Source organism: Falco rusticolus, chromosome 2 (genome assembly GCF_015220075.1).
Source record: "Falco rusticolus isolate bFalRus1 chromosome 2, bFalRus1.pri, whole genome shotgun sequence".
NCBI lineage: Eukaryota > Metazoa > Chordata > Aves > Falconiformes > Falconidae > Falco > Falco rusticolus.
Window position 1 is genome coordinate 56,782,655 of NC_051188.1, and position 15,676 is coordinate 56,798,330.

Here is a 15,676-nt window from a genome sequence, read left to right on the forward strand (position 1 = left end):
ACTGCTTGCCTTTAACAAGGGAAGCTATTGTATAGACGCTATTCATATTCCTGAAAGCCTGTAAAAACATATAGCTTATTCTTCAAGTTGGGAGAGGGCTCTTGGACAGGGCACACGGGCTTTCATATGGAGAATTTGCACCTAAAAAAGAAATGATCTCAAAGTCCTTCAGAGACAAGTTGGGCTTTGTTTCTCCTTAGCCCCTATATAAATGAAGTTAGGATTTATTACTCGGTGGGAAACTGGAAAAAAGGAATGAAATGAGACCCAGGATTTTGGTTATGAATGGTAATGTGATTGTGGAAACAAGCTCTGAGCTAAGCTCATAGCTCTCAAAGACACCACACCTAGTGATGATTTTTAAGAAATTTTTCCTAGCAAAGGTTGTGCCAATACAGTTTACTGCCAGAAGACAGTTCTCTGGTTTCAGTGTCTAAAGCTAATACTGAAATAAAGCAGAGATTTTAATTTTTTAGAAGGAGTTTGCATTCTTTTCTTCGGTGTTTAAACAGTTCTTGAGAAGCTCAATGTCTAGATAATCGGTATCTGTGATAGTTATTAAAGGAAGAACGCTTCCTCTACATGGGAAAACAATTTTTTTAAGTTCTGTGCGCTCCGATGAAGGGAGGATTAGCACCAGGAATCATCACATGGGCTCTGCAATTGTGCTCATCGTAAAATACAGGACGTGAGTTTTGTTGAAACGGCTGTCAGCTGTGATACTCTGTTTCATAAGCTCTGTTACCAGCAAAATCTGTTCAGCCTTAAATCTCCAAAGGCTTCCTTGGGCTTTGCACTGCCTTCTAGTTACATGAATACTTGTAAACAAAAAGCAAAACACAGGACTAGAGTGTTACATTGTATTTTTCTGTCCCCTTCTCCTGTATAAAGCAGGTATGCATTTATCTTGTCTAGTTACAGATAAGCTTGCAGAGAAGTTTCCATGGCAGTTAGACACTCCGTGTTTTAATCTGGTTTGGCAAATTTTGTTTTACTTTACAGAAGTAATTTCTGGGAGAACAGAAAAACACAGATTTTGGTTACAACAAACAAGAACAGCAAGACAAAACTAGGTTTCAGTTTCTTTTCTTTAAAGCTGATTACCCCTTCAATTTTCAGAATCCAAATCAAAAACCCTTGCTTATAAGCCTTAAGTCGGCTTGTGTATCCATTCAACTCAAAGAGGGCTGGATAATTTGTAACAGAAACTTAGACTTAAAGATCATGCAGTAGTCAGCTGGAATGCAGAAAATGAGGTCATGTTTTTTGACCTACAGTTGATTCTGCATTGCCCTGTTGTATCACCGAAATGCAGTAGTAAAATTCAATGCATGTATAGTTTCAGGAGCTGGGAGTTTTTATAGTTCTTTTATTTTACTGCTTATTTCTGCAACCACATTTGGGATATTTATCCTAATTGACCTTTATGTGTTCCTCGTGTAGAAACACAGATTCTTTAAAATATTAACAAATCAATCTGCTGTACAGATCTGTCTACAGTAAAGATTTGTCATTTGTGAGCTTGTCTTAGAGAAAAGCTTCTCCTTTTTGGTAGTGAAAGTATGTGAGGAGCTATATTTTTGCTATGCCAGTTCCTAGAGTCGCTACCTATTCTGTTGTGATCAGGATATAATCCAGCCCAACAATAATGCCCCTCTTCCCCAAAACCCCACCCCCCACCCCCCTTTTTTTGGTGTGTGTGTGTCAGCCTGTTGTTTTAGCCAAATCATTTCCCTGAATGGATTTCCCAGTAAGACAATTTCTGCCATGTATGTGAAGTTGGTGAGACTATCTGCAAGGTTAAAACTTGAGAATTAGTGAAAAGTGGGCTCCAACAGCCTTGGGAGGTGGGGGTTTGTCCTGTCCTTGTCCTCTCAGTACTGGGAGTTTGTTCTGCCATTGCATAGCCTGACTCATTGAGTGAACTATTCTTGGAAGATAACTGTGTTTAGAAGGCCTTTTCCTCCTTGTTTCCTTGTTGCCTTCTCAGGTAGAACATCTAATTGTCCTTCTGATGGGCCTGGAGGTTGTTACTGACATGCCCAGGAAAGCAGCAAGAGCAGAGAGGAGAGAGGTGTGGGGTTAAGCTGGAAGAGCTTTGGAAGGCACCACCCTGACCCAGAAAAACATCTGCAGCTGCCTACCCTGGAAGTGGCTGGCTGTTTTTCCAGTGGAAAGGAAGGGAGGTGCAGGCACTGAACAGCATAGTTTGGGGTGAGGCTATGTGTGGGGTGTTACAGGGTCAGGCAGTTGTCATGGTGCTGTGTTTTGGGTAGAGCAGCACTTCTGCATCTGCGTGCTGCAGTCCCCCATTCTGCTGTAGTCAGTAGACTGGCAGAACCCCGTGGTATGAAGGGCAGGCAGCACCTGGTGAGGGAAGAGGCTGAGATACTCATTGCCTGTGTGGATGAAGAGCTCAGATGTGGAACAGAGAAGGAGAAGAGCAGAAAATGTTTGTTAATTGATTTCTTACTGGTTTTGTTCCTTCTTTCTAATATCTTAAAAATATACCATGCTGGGCTTTCAGTTCTATCCCATTCATGGCTTTAAGCCCAGAGAAACCCATGCTTCAACCATGAAAATTGTTCCTGACAGTCATTTTCAAGTACAGTCACACTGTAGTTCTTGATGATACTGAATGTTAGCAAAAGGAATGAGGACATCAGATAGGAAAGGAAGATTACTGTGGAGGAAAGGAAAGAGGAAGATCTGACAAAGTGTTAAATCAGAACATCCCATATGAAAACTGGGTTCGTGCATGCCTATGTCAGATGTACTTCAGCTCCACAAAAATGGCTTTTTCAATGTAGAAGATAGTTTAACCTGAAGAGGTGAGGCTGGGATTTTGCTTTTGCCTTGTGCCATTTTCAAAACACTTTCCTTGCCAGCAGGTATTCAAAAAATCCACATTGTATTAATAATATAATTTCTCCCATCATTTACTTGTGAAAACTCAGTTAACCAAAACTTATTTTTAAATGCCTGTTTGAGAGTTCATTGACTGATTACCAGTGTACCAACTTTATTTTTTAAAGGAAATTGAGTATGCTGAACATTTCCTGGGCTGCTTGATTACATATAGAACTTAAACATTTTTCATATTTTTGTCAGATAAATATTACTACAAGAGGATAAATGCAGTTACGTGCAAATACATTGGTAGTTCCGTATAATAATAGATGTGTGTACTGACTTGTAGGCTCATGGGCAGAAAATGGTATTTAAAGACACACTGAGAACCAAGTGCGAAGTATGTACCGATAGCAGCAGTGCATTTGCTACAAAGCTTAATGTCGCGTTAGCAATGTATGTAGGCTGTAAACGGTAGCAATTAACACAAAAATGAGCAGAAACAAGGATGACAAGTATGTAAGTTTCATGGTCTTAGCTTGACATTTCCTCACTAATTAATTGTCTAAGCATACCATTGTTACTTGCTTCACAAAGGAGCCTTGTGTATTTCCAATATTTGATATGCATCAAATCCATTGCACTGAATTTCTGTCAGTGCATTTACCTAAACTGTAATTTGACCCAGAATTTGTATTTGAAGGCCACAGCTATCCTCAGAGCTGAAAAAAATATATATCTAGAAGTGATTTGCATTTCTTTTATCAAATGCCTCTTATGTATTGTATACCTTTGCATTTTTTTCATGCTGGTTTCTGCAGCCGTGACACTGGAGCGGAGTTAGGAGAGCAGTGCAGTATAACCAAGAAGTTTTGAAGCTATCAAACCTGCTACTTACATTTAATACAATTTTCGAAATCTTTACCCTCCATTCTAGGCTTTAAAAAAGTCCTTAAGGTAATCAAAAGTTCAGCTGACAAAATTAATTGTATTTTTTCCATTACAGTACTTGCTGCTACAGGAAGATATGGAATCAAATACTTCTGCTTATTTCTTAAGAGCTAGGTAATTTTTTACCATATTAAAAGCTATGCATGCTAAGGTAATTGTAATAAAAATCAAAAATTAATCAAAATAAACCAGGGTATAAAGTAGTTGTGTTAAGGAGGCTGAGAAGAAACATGTGTTTTCTTGGACCCCAAGCTTGGTAGATCATAAGCTGGGAGATGACTAAAGACTTTGCTCTTCTCTGCAGGGTCACATCAGAGGCAGGGCATTGAAATGGATTGACTGTTGATAGGATTTGCCATACTGGATCATGCTTTCAACTGTGTGCTGCTTTTCTAGCCTATTACAAGCAGGCAGACTGGACACAAAGGCTGCATTGAAATATAGGTTAGCTTATATATAGTACAGTAGTTAAGAATAGCCTCTATTTCATGAGTAGTATAGTTTGAAAGTGTTGTTTTTATTATCATCTGCAACAAGGATCTCTTCAATTCAGAATTTGTATTGGGATGTTTCACAAGTATTTCTGAAAATTAAGAATAGAATCAAGATAAATGTAAAAGTTGAATAGATCCATTTTAAGAATTTGAAGCTTGTTCTTTTGCATTGGAAAGTAGGTGAGGTACATGGAAGGGAGAAAATAATAGCACATTGTATTGTTTTCTGAAAAAAACCCACCTTGCTGTTTCCAAGTTCTTCCTCCTGGAGAGAATATAAATTGCTGGTTGGAGTTTTAAAAGTTGATAGAATGCCTTCAGAGTTTTTCAAACTATCTTTGGATTTGCTTTCAAAAAAATCCAGAACCTAGCACTTTTAGAGTTTAAATATGATACGCTTTATTTCTTTCAACTACCATACACTGTTGGTCAGCTTCATCTAGTTCGGTAATTCAAAGAATATCAGCATGGCAAAGCAAGCTGGAGTTAGCAGAGCAAATGGGAGAGCAGGCTGACCTGGTAATGACCCTGAGGTTTTAAACTTATTTTCATATTATATTCAAGTGTATATTCATGCTGCCTGAGTTGTCAGCATTTCAGGGGCAGACCTCCCTGGGATGACTATAAGAAGTCTTTTCTGAATGACAACTCTTCTACATGGAGTTCTTCTCTGTTTTCTGTCCATGCATGCAGGGGCATCTCCACCGTGTGCTGGGTGTAGTTTTCCTGTACCTTATAATTCTTCTGATAGATATTCAGTGACCAATTTCAGATGTGCTTTTCAAAAAAGTCAGTAATACAAAGATGGTGATCCAGTTATATTCTGGCTCTTGAGGCTCAGAGCAAGAACCTAAGCTAAAGGCACAGGAACATGTGACCACCAGTAGAAATGGGTATGCCTTGTCAGTTCCAACACTGGAAACCGGTAATTTTATCCCGGTTTCATCAGTGGCCACCAACACATGGAAGAGCTGCTGAGACACAGGGCTGCATCCTGGCCCTGATCTGGTGAGGCACTCTAACCCTACAGCTCCTGCTAAACTGGGAGGTACTTCTGGCTGAAACCAACCCAAGTGATGACAGTGAGAGAAAAAGCTTTTCTGACAACTCGCTTAAACACTTGGCACATTTAGAGAATGTGTGACAATATGTTTTGTGTGCTAGATAAGAAATACCTGAGAGGCCAAAATCTGTGTGATCTGCTTATATGAGCACCACAGTTCTTGCAGGATCTAACAAGATAATTAGGTAATAGGCTTCCAGCAGCTGCTTTTGTTATACCTAGTCACGAAAAGAGGAAGAAGTAGCCTATAGCATATCAGGAAGCGATAAAGAAATAAACAGAATATAGAGATAAAAGCAAAAGGTATAGGTTATCATGGAAAGGAAAGGACTGTGCACAACCCTAAAAGCTTTGATTACTCAGCATTATGTTCTTGTTTGCATGTGACTTATTTTACCAGAGGACAGGGTGACAAAACTGAGCAAATTGCTCTCAGTCAGGGAATGTTTAAAGGCCAGATCTAAGGATGTTACAACTCCTTCTTGACAAGGAAAAAGTCATCTTTTGTCCTAAATGTGTGTGTTAGTGTGAGTGTTTTCGTGGTTTGTGTGTTTTTAGGAGAACCAAATGCTAGCAGTATAGATGAGAAAGAGCAAGTTGCTAGTAACTCCTTGCTGCACCTGCTGCCTTTATATATCTGCTTCCTTGCTGTGTCTGCTGCCTTGTCTTACAGAACATTTCATTTTCAGAGATCAGACAAAAAAAAATACAATAAGCAGGTTCTGTTACCTGTTTACCATCATTTTTTTCCGCAGAACTTGCAGGCTTTCTTTAGTCCCATTCTCACCATTTTGCATATTCCTACCCATTTATTAGCTTTTCTTCTTCCATTCCATTCAAAACGCATATGCATAATGTAGTCTTTCTGCAGGGCCCTTATTCTGTCTATATTTAAGTCTTTCTTGACTTGAGTTCACTGAAAGTGAATCTTCAAATGATATATATATATTGCCAGTTTGTTCCATTTCCCTTAAATTCTTTATACTTCTTTATCTAGCTTCAGGTTTTGACTTATTCTAAGACAGTAGGTCCCATCTTGAAAAACTAGAAAGACCTTTGCATGTAGTGTTAGCCTACAAAAACTGACAGCTGAGTACTGAAGCACTGTTGAGGCTAACAGGAGCACAACTGAGTTGTTGCCCACTGAAGGAAAAAGAATGGCAATGGTGCTCCAAGACAAAGCTGTTTGGGTTATCATGATAATTTTTCTAGCAAGTAGAGTTGGTTGAATATATTTACCAGCTGCAGACACAGTAATTGTGGCACAGATTATGCCTAGTAGGTTGGATGGTCTCAGGGAGGAGGATGAAATTTGCAGTGACATTCTGCATGTATTAGAGCAAAGCTCTGATCTGTAAAAGAAGTGAAAGTATCTGTGGGCCCTGCCCTGTGGTGAAAGCATATAGAAACATGGGGAAATTGTCATAGTCTGTGGATTGTCCAAAATATATGACTCTACACGTGCATTTGCCTCAGATAACAAGAAAAACAAAACAAACAACTCCCAACTGAGAAACCACCCACCTTTCTTCATAGAAGTAATTCGTTAGTTGAGATGACTGGTGTCACCGGGTAGCTGCAAAGCATTCTCTGTCTCTGACATTTTTAAGAGCTTCCTTTTCAGATCCAGGGTGGTATTTTCAAGTTTGTGTCTCTGTTAGCTCCTGCCTCACGTCTGCCAAGTCCCTACAGCTGCTGCCAGGTCTGACCCTTGTCCTTTGGGCAGGCTCTCTTGTTGACGGGCCACGTCTTGTCCAACTTGATCATACAGCCTCAGGAAATCATTCATCCAGGTCTGTTTGCTCTGTAAGCATTCACAGGGCTTTGCTGGGCTGAGCACAGAGGGCAACTTCCATCCTCTGTTGCCCGTCCCTTGAAAAATGCTGATTTAGAGTAGTCTGGCACTGCTCACCTGTTATCTCCTGTTCAGATCACAGCTCTTGATTATTTAGATTCACTTAATGGCTGCCTGCCTGAGCTGTGGCTTTGTCTCTGAGGATTCCTCTGGGAGCTCTGCTCAATGCAAGTAAGATATACTGCATGCTTTATAAGAGGCCTCTCTTGTTGTCTGCACATTGTATGTTATAGCTCTTCAGGGATTCAACTGCGATAGTTACATTTTACAGCAGTGACTTACGGCGTCCTGATGTTACGTATAGATCACTTAATTGCATTTCAGTCCTCTTTTGCAAAAGCATCAGGCAAAAAGAGGTATTTTCAAATTAAAACCCGAATTAGATATTTTTAAAACCTATGTTGGAACATACCCACTGTTGGATAAGTAACATTTGTTTCAAATGTTACTGCACATACTGAAGCCTTTCTTAAGAGCTGTATGAAGAGATGATACTTTGTTCTGATCTGAAGTTGGATCACTTGGAGAAACATTTTCTGCATGAAATGAAGAATTGTTCTGCATCAACAAGGGAAATGAATTAAGAGGAGATATTCCCCCCCCGCCCCCCAAGTCTCTTGTAGTCCATTACACAAGAAGGAGCATTTATTTCAGTTCAAAAGTGTAAGATCTAGTCAGTAGATTATGTGAGTTTTTCTCCACGAGTTTTTCTCTTGTTGTTTCTCCACAAGAAGACTTGAGGGGAAAAATGTGATAGCGAATGCTTGTTAGTGAGATCCTTTTCTTTGGAGAAGCGAGCCAGAGCCTAAAGTAAATGGCATTTTTCTTGTACTTGTGAATTTGTTTTATTTTTATTTTTTTTTCCCAATGGTTAGCAAAAAAATACCTTTTTAAAGATGGAAGAATTTTAATTAAACTTGCAACGGCAGGTTGTACTAGATAGGAATGTGACTTCTAGTTTAAGTGCAGTGGTGTGTTTAAAAAAAACCCACACCCCAAAACTGGAGAATTGTTTTCTCTCAAGCACAATAAAATTAAATTTGCTAGTAAATAATACAGACAAAAAAATCTCACAAGTCTGTCTGAAGCAAAAATTGATATTGACCTTAGTGTAGAGGTATAGCAGTGTTTAAAGTGTTCCAGGCAGGATTCATTCTTACTTAGTCAGAAGCAAATTTAAGGCTGGGGGTGGGGGGTGGGGGGGAGGTTGGAAGGAGGCAGATATATAAATAATTGCCTCCCAATCTGGAATTTCCGCTTGGTTCGTGGCCAGCTGGAAGAGTGGATGTCTTGAGGCAGGACAGTGGTGGTTAGTTTTTCTCATCATTAACAGTCGAGAAAGTTTGTCCTTTGACTTGCTGTTAGCTGAGAAAGATGTTGAACGGTTAAAAACTGAGCTGTCCATGGGTACGTTCAGTTTGTGCAGCAAACTGCGTCTTTTAAATGCATTATCTTAAATTAGTCATAAAACATTGTCAACTTTGACAGGAGGGGGGCGTATTTAATATACAGTGTTTCCTTACATATGCAAGACCTATTTTACTACATGTTTAAATAATTATGTAGTATAGTATTGATATCACAGGTGTTCTTAAAGGCTGGCGTGCTGCATGTGCTAATGTGTTGTGCAGAAATGCGGCCGCGTGTGTAGCTCCGAAAGATGCAGAGGCCTCTGGTGTTGGGGACCAGCCTTACTGGATCAGGGCCTGGGGAACAGGTTGTCCCTTAGCTCTGACACAAATATAAGTGACTTTAAATTAAAAACCACCAAATTGTTGCCATTTTCTTTCAGTGCGAACCAGAGAATGTTGGGCTTGGTTTGCTGTGGGCTGCAGAGGCAGCTGTGTCTGGCCTGTGAGAGCCCAGGTGGCATCTCAGGCCTTGTCCCTGTTGGTGCTGGGAGATAGCTTGGAGCTCATCCCTCCTCACCTGTGCCCTCTCCATCTGGTAGCCCTGGCTAGCCTGTCAGGCCAGGGGTGCTTGCTTTCCGTCTGTATGCTGGGGCCCCAAGGGCCTGGCCACCCATGGCCCAGGACCCCATGTCAGCCCCTGCCCCAGCAATGGCCCAGCAGTGCTGGTCTCCCCCTCCCCACAGAATGGCCCTGGCCATCCCCTGAGCCAGGCACATGTCCTGACCAGGCCTCAGCTGGGACTGCTCAGGTGCCCGCTGGCTGCCTTTCTCCCGGCCCAGGTGGCAGGATGGGCCTTGCCCTGCCGCCCCAGGGGGAGCTCCCACTTCTCCCGGTGCCCCAGCCCACCAGGGGGCTGCCAGGCAGTGCTGCTTCCTGAGGCTGCAAGATCGTGGATCATCTTCAAACCAGACAGCTACTGTTTATTGCAGCGAGTAGACCAAGAAGTGTTTTGCAAGAGATACACCCTGCCGTTCTGCTACTGCCCCTGCCAAGGCTTGTCCACAGATTCCACAGGGGACGGGGGCAGTGGAGCTGGCTGCTCTTGGTGTGCCCTTTGCAGCCTCACCACTCGCTTCTTCCAGGCCTTTCTCAAGGAGCTGTTACCATTTTCCTTCTTTAGTGCATGGTGGGGGTAGGAGGGATTGAGGTTGTTTTCGATTGTCACACAGTGCTTTCAGTGCCAAGAGCCCTGCTCTGGCTCCCTCCGATTACTCTGAGTCAATGTCTGACTTTCTTCTGAGGCGTTTCTGTTTAATCCCCCCCCCTCCTAACCTTCCGGAAAAAGTTGTCTTTCTCCTTCACTACTCGCCTCCCCCACACCTTTCAAATGAAAATTCATTCACTGGCTTTCCAAAGTTTGAGAGACTTAATTACTGAAGATGTGGTGCAGTAAGTAACAGGGATCATTGATAGCAGAATTAAACCTTGGTGAGTAAAACACTTGCATTTCATGTGTGGGAAACTTAATTCTGTGTGGATCTCAAATAAAGCCAGTTAAAAGAAATCATTGTCTTCTATGAGCGCTGCTGTCTGCTGCTAATCAAAACTGTTGTTTTAGAAAAAACTCTGATGGTGCTCATTAAGTTACTTCCTACATGACAAGACACTTGTATCTTCAATAAACTACTTATTCATATTCCTTGTTCAGGTTTCTATTGCCAAAACTCCATGGATTCTGTGTAACAAAAAACTTAATGTGCCACAATGCTGTATGTTTAATTATTGTGGTGTGACATAACCCTAAACAAGTAATGAACAAGAGGTGCCATGAGTGATCACCTCATTGCAAACCTTCCTGTCTTCCCCATTGTTCTGTCTATGTGAATGGTGATAATGACCATTTTGATCACAAATAATGTGCTAACCCACTGAACTCCCAGGAGAAAAGAATGTATATTGCTGTCTGCCTTATGCCTCCCTGTAGGGCATAATGCATGCATACGATCCCTCCATAAGGAACACATGCTTTGTTGCACATAAGATTTATGTAGTAAATTTTATCTATGCCTGGAATTCTTCTGTTATTAATGATTATTATTATTAGGGTCTGTGAGCCGTAGCTGCCATTCCCACAGGCAGCAGTCCTTCACCCCCATCTTCATGTGCCTGCAGGAGCAGCATCCCTTTAGCAGCAAGCTGGGGTTTCCAGGTTTTTTCAGCTCATCCTGTTATTGCCATCCCATCTTTGCTTTCCCCCTCTGTCAGCGATCCTAGCCCTGCCCTGTCCACAGCCCACTGCTGGCTCTCAGCCTGCACATGGCTGGTTTGCCAGTACTGCATTGCAAACTGTATTAGAAATTATTTTCCTTGGTGTATTTTCTGTTGTTTTCAGGGCCCAGCTATCAGTGTATGGGTTAAGCAGCAATTCTTTTTCAGGTTATACTTCAGGGGTCATAAGTTTTTTGAAAATCATTTTCAGGTCAGGTTAGATTTCTTTCAAAGATATTATATGCTTTTTAAAGTGTAATTTTAAAACAGAGTATCCTAAATAATTTCTGGTGTTCTTCCTTCAAAAGCAAACTCACCATAAGAAAGTTGTTTAGGTGTTTGATTTTCTCCTGAAATTGTAGACCTTGTGTATTGCAACTTAGCTTTGGTACTTCAGACTGCCATTGGTGGCTGTGTGTCAAGTTGTTCTGACGAGTGTCAAGGAAGGTGTGTACCATTCAAAAACATTTGTGTGTAAGACAATTACCCAAGAAACAGTTTTTTTGGGGCCTACAGAAGTAATGAATGGTGTTGCAGAAAAAGGTGACTTTAGAAGTGATTTGTCTCTGCGTGTAGGAAGTGCTAACCAGCTTCCCCATCCTTCAGGTTTCTAATTGAGTAGAAACATGAGTAGCACTGTGGAAATCAGAGCGGTAGTGGGTGGCTTCCTCACTGGTGTTCATTTACCTTTTGGAATAAAGGCTTGCAGGTACTTCAAGCTTTCAGGGCTGTACTTGGTGTTGATAAACAAACCACTGTCTTTTTTGAACATCAGAGGGTGTCAACAACCTGTGCTCCATGAGCATAGTCAAATCCAAAAGTCAGATCTCTCTCCTGAATGTTTGCTGCATGTTTGGAGTGCAAATCTGGCTTCTTGAAAGTGAACCTGGCTCCATAAACCTGGTGAGTGGTCCAGTCTCCACTTCTCCCAGACCTTTGTCTCCTGGCCTCTGTAGTGGATGTCTGTGTAGGCAGTGTATGTTTGCAGTGGGACACAGTGTCCTTTGGTGGAGCATATGGAGAGACCCAAGAGGTAATTTTAGCTCAAACAATGGCCTCTTATGTTGCCAATCTGATAACAGTCATCCTGGTTTACGGAGATTGCTATCTATTTTATGCTTTGTGCACTGTCAGTCTTTTGCAGGTTAAAAATCAAATACTGTTTATATAAAGAAACAAAGTGGAAAAATAGTTTTGTTGCTGTTGAGAACTTGTCAATTTATGTTACTAAATATCATATGTTTTTCCTGCCTGCGATCATTCTTTGCTCCATGAACTTGTGGTGGAAGCACAACACAGCATCTTGTGGAGAGGAAGCTGCTCGTTGGTCGCCCTGACCTCCGAGTGTCTCCGGGCAGCCTGTCCTCAGCCCGCTTCCTACGGCTTTTCCCACTGCAGAGCTCTTCCTCTGGGGACTGATCACACTGGGCTGATGTAGCTTCTGCCTCGGCTCAGTCTCTGCACAGCCTGGGAGTTTTTTAGAAGCTGTTTGCTGAATGGCATCAGTGTAGCGGCTTCTCTCCTTTGATGCGGAGAGCTGAGGATGAGTTCCCAGCCACAGAGATGCAGCCTCCGGCGGTCTTGCCGCCCACCTCTAGCTGGATGTTTGGCATTACAGCAAGCTGTTGTGAACCAGCCAGCCAACCCTCCCACATCAGTTCCAACTCAGGGTGGAGAAACACTGGTGGAACGAGGCAAGGAAGAGCAAGGACAGTAATCCAGAGAGGTACCCATGCAGTCAGGGGTCCCTGGGTACCTCAGCCATATCCTAGGCTGCAGTCTCATCCAACTCAAATTCTCTTAATCCTGCAGTCCATGCTACTGTATCTATAAAGCATCCATTGCCTACTCATAATAGTAAAAGCCTCCAAAATCCTGTTTGTACAATTAAAATCACTCCAACTCAGTAGCATGTAGATACTGTTGCCCTACCCCCCTGATTCCCTGAGGTGTAGCCAGAGACTGTTTCTGCTTATGTTGTAGAAAGAACTGGTGTGCCGGAGCTGTCTCATGCTTTTGACCATGATTTAGTAATTAAAGGCTAATCTTGAAGCAGCCTTAAATGGCAAAATAGAAGCTAACTCTGCCATCTTCAGATTTTTTAAAAAAAACCAAATTAAACAGATTTGCAGTGTAGCATGCCTTGAAAATCCCCTTTTTCAAATATGTGCTGTTTGCTTAATATGTGTCCCATGGTCTTACTGCATGTTGATGCACTGACAGCTTTAGATCTTTATATGATACGTGAGAATATTTTGCCACTGTGAAGCCATGGCATCTGTGTTACAGGTCTGGAAATTTGGAGTCTCAAATTGCGTTCCTTTCAGTAAGAGCACAACATTCCTTCATGCCCTTTACAAAGAGGAAATTAAATCTAAAAGTCTTAACTTTTCAAATACTGTAAGATGGTAAAGGTCTACTGTGAATTGCCTCAGGGGACAAAAAAAAAAAGGCATCCAGTCCTTTTTTCATATAACTGATTGATATTTAGGTATCTAAACCCATTCCTTGTTGGGCAGAGAATGCAGGATCAAGCTTTACAGTCCCTCGTTGAAAGTCTGCCACAGTATCAAGGTGTGATGTGATGAAATCAAGACAAAGTGCAGCTCACACTGCCTTTTTCTTTTTTGGGGGGATACTGTGTTGCTCAATTTGATGTTTGGTTCAGTCTGTTCCTCACCCCTCCACACCAAGAATAAGTTGTTACACATTTCTCAGCCCTCTGAACACGATTGTTCTCATAACAGTATGGGGGTTTTCATTATTTTCTTCAGTACTTTTAAGAAGGTCTGTGGGAGAGGTGGATTTACTGTGATGGTGGCTAAGTAGTTTAACTTAATCCTGAATAAACAAACAGATGCTCTCACCAAGGACCTGGCATCTGGGGCTGTCAACATTTATTACTGCAAGGCTCAGAAGAGATAAAATTATCATTAGCCTTCACAGAAAGACCATGGATACATTTTGGAAGGAATGTACTTGTAACCGCAAGCTAGTCCCTCAGAGAAACTAATTTGGATATTTAGATGCCTGTATTAGTAATAACACAAAGTGGTGCTTTCTTCACTTGATTTGTGCTTCAGAGCTTGCATTTTACATGTTTGTAGTTGTAGCTCTTCCTTCCAGGCCAAGGCTGAAATAGGTGTGTGTTTACAATTGTATGTGTGTGCATTTACAGTTGTGTGTCTCTGCATCCTGCTATGAGTTTATGCTCAAAATTTTGACTACAGCTTCTGCTGTTTTTTTCTAAAAACATCTGTGTTAAAGAAACTGAATGTCATTTAGTAATTAACTGAGGTTTGGTAGGGAGCAGCCATATGGCAGTGAGCGGTTGTCAATAAGCAGGCTGGGGTGCAGTGCCCATGGACTACTAGGTCCAGGGGACTGTGTTGAGCATCTTAATTGCATATGCCTATGCAAAATACCAGGGTCTAGGATTATTCAAGTTTTCAGGCCGTCAGTTTTAAACCTGTATCCATCAAAACCCTTAAACTTACAACTACATCCTTTGTTTAATGCAGTAAGGTGGTTGGTTTGTTTTCCCTGTCATCATTGTCCTTATTAATGGTTTAGATAGAGTAAGTCAAACCCAAATTTTATCCCAAAGAAAGGTATTTTAGCAAAATTTGCCTAAGTATTTGGAAGTGAATTTGTAGTAAAAGTAATAGGTTTAAAATTGACTTTAAATATTTCTCCAAGAGGGAACGCTCCCCACCCCAGTCTACAACAATACTTGGATTTCAGTGGGTAGACCAATACTCCTTATAAGCCTGGGCTCGGGAGTCATACTGCAGTTCCTGTGAGAGACAAAATGTTTACTGAAGAAATCTTTTTTTTCCTCCAGTCTGTATGATCTCCCTCTCTTACAGTAAAGCTAATTATTTTCAGGACTTTGCCAGGAACGTTCACGCAGAGGGATTGTTGACCGCTGCTGCTTGTTTCATGCAGGCTGCAGCCTGGGTCAGAAAGCTGCAAGCATTTTATATACAAAAGCAAAATACGCAGTGGAACTTCACATCATCCCAAGGTCTCTTCTCCTATTTATAGCTGTTCTTCCCTAAAAAAAAAAGCATACATACATGTACATCTTAAAGCAGTTCTGTTCTCCTGGAAGGTTGGAGGGTCATGTGTAGTATATTCACATTGTGATTTACAGTGAAGTTGGCCAATAATACATTAGGTGAATGGGTTTTGGAAGGGTCGAGTTATCCATAAGAGGGAAGGGTGACTTTCTGTTCAAGCTTGTCACGAACAACTATGCTTGATAGACTGGCAAGTATTTTTATTAAGAATTCTTCACCAAGATTAAGCATTGGTTTTTTGAGAGAGTATCAGTAGCAGGAGTCTGAGTACTGGAAAATGATTTGAACTCAAAAAAGTCTCACTGCACCAGTGGACTTCGGTTCTTGATTTCCTATTAAATTGAAATTAAAATTTGTTTCTGAATCACTTCTTTCAAAGAATGACTGTGGAACCGATTTTTTAATTGAGCAGATCAGAACAATTTGGATAAAACTTTTGGAAACTCTGTGAAATTTCCTCCCAGCATCTTCTGAGAGCTCTCTAGTCTGCATTGCTTCTGTTTTCTTCTTGCTCACCATTGACAGTACCTTATGCCAGAGGTAGTTGAATTCAAGTCAATAGGCTAGATTATGTCCCAAGGACTTGACCCACAGTAATTGTGGTGTGTTGCTGAGCAACCCCACCAGACTCCCAAGGAATGAACTGTGCTTAGAGCGCCACAATTTACTCTTTCCAGCCCTCACCCCCCGCGTTTTAGGAATTTGTTGCCAGTAAACTGCATCTACTTAGATTTTTTTCTAGTTCTTGCTCGGTTCTAAAC

The 15,676-nt window shown here is 41.4% G+C and overlaps 1 protein-coding gene and 1 long non-coding RNA gene across 8 annotated transcripts in view; one reads left to right on the forward strand and one right to left on the reverse strand.

The window, feature by feature from the left end:
* FARP1 (FERM, ARH/RhoGEF and pleckstrin domain protein 1) overlaps positions 1-15,676 on the forward strand; it is a 213,855-nt gene that overhangs the window by 77,217 nt on the left and 120,962 nt on the right. The window contains exon 1 of one of the 7 annotated variants that reach the window (XM_037377827.1): positions 7,329-7,384. The exons of the other annotated variants lie outside the window; for them this stretch is intronic. Coding sequence (XP_037233724.1) covers positions 7,379-7,384 — 6 coding nt within the window. The 5' untranslated portion in view covers positions 7,329-7,378. Of the gene's footprint in view, positions 1-7,328; positions 7,385-15,676 lie in introns of those variants that run through there. 7 annotated transcript variants of the gene reach the window in all.
* LOC119143501 lies at positions 847-7,063 on the reverse strand. Its single transcript, XR_005102733.1, has 2 exons — positions 6,883-7,063; positions 847-1,011 (listed from the first exon to the last, which is right to left on the reverse strand). It is a non-coding gene; the product is annotated as an uncharacterized LOC119143501 (long non-coding RNA).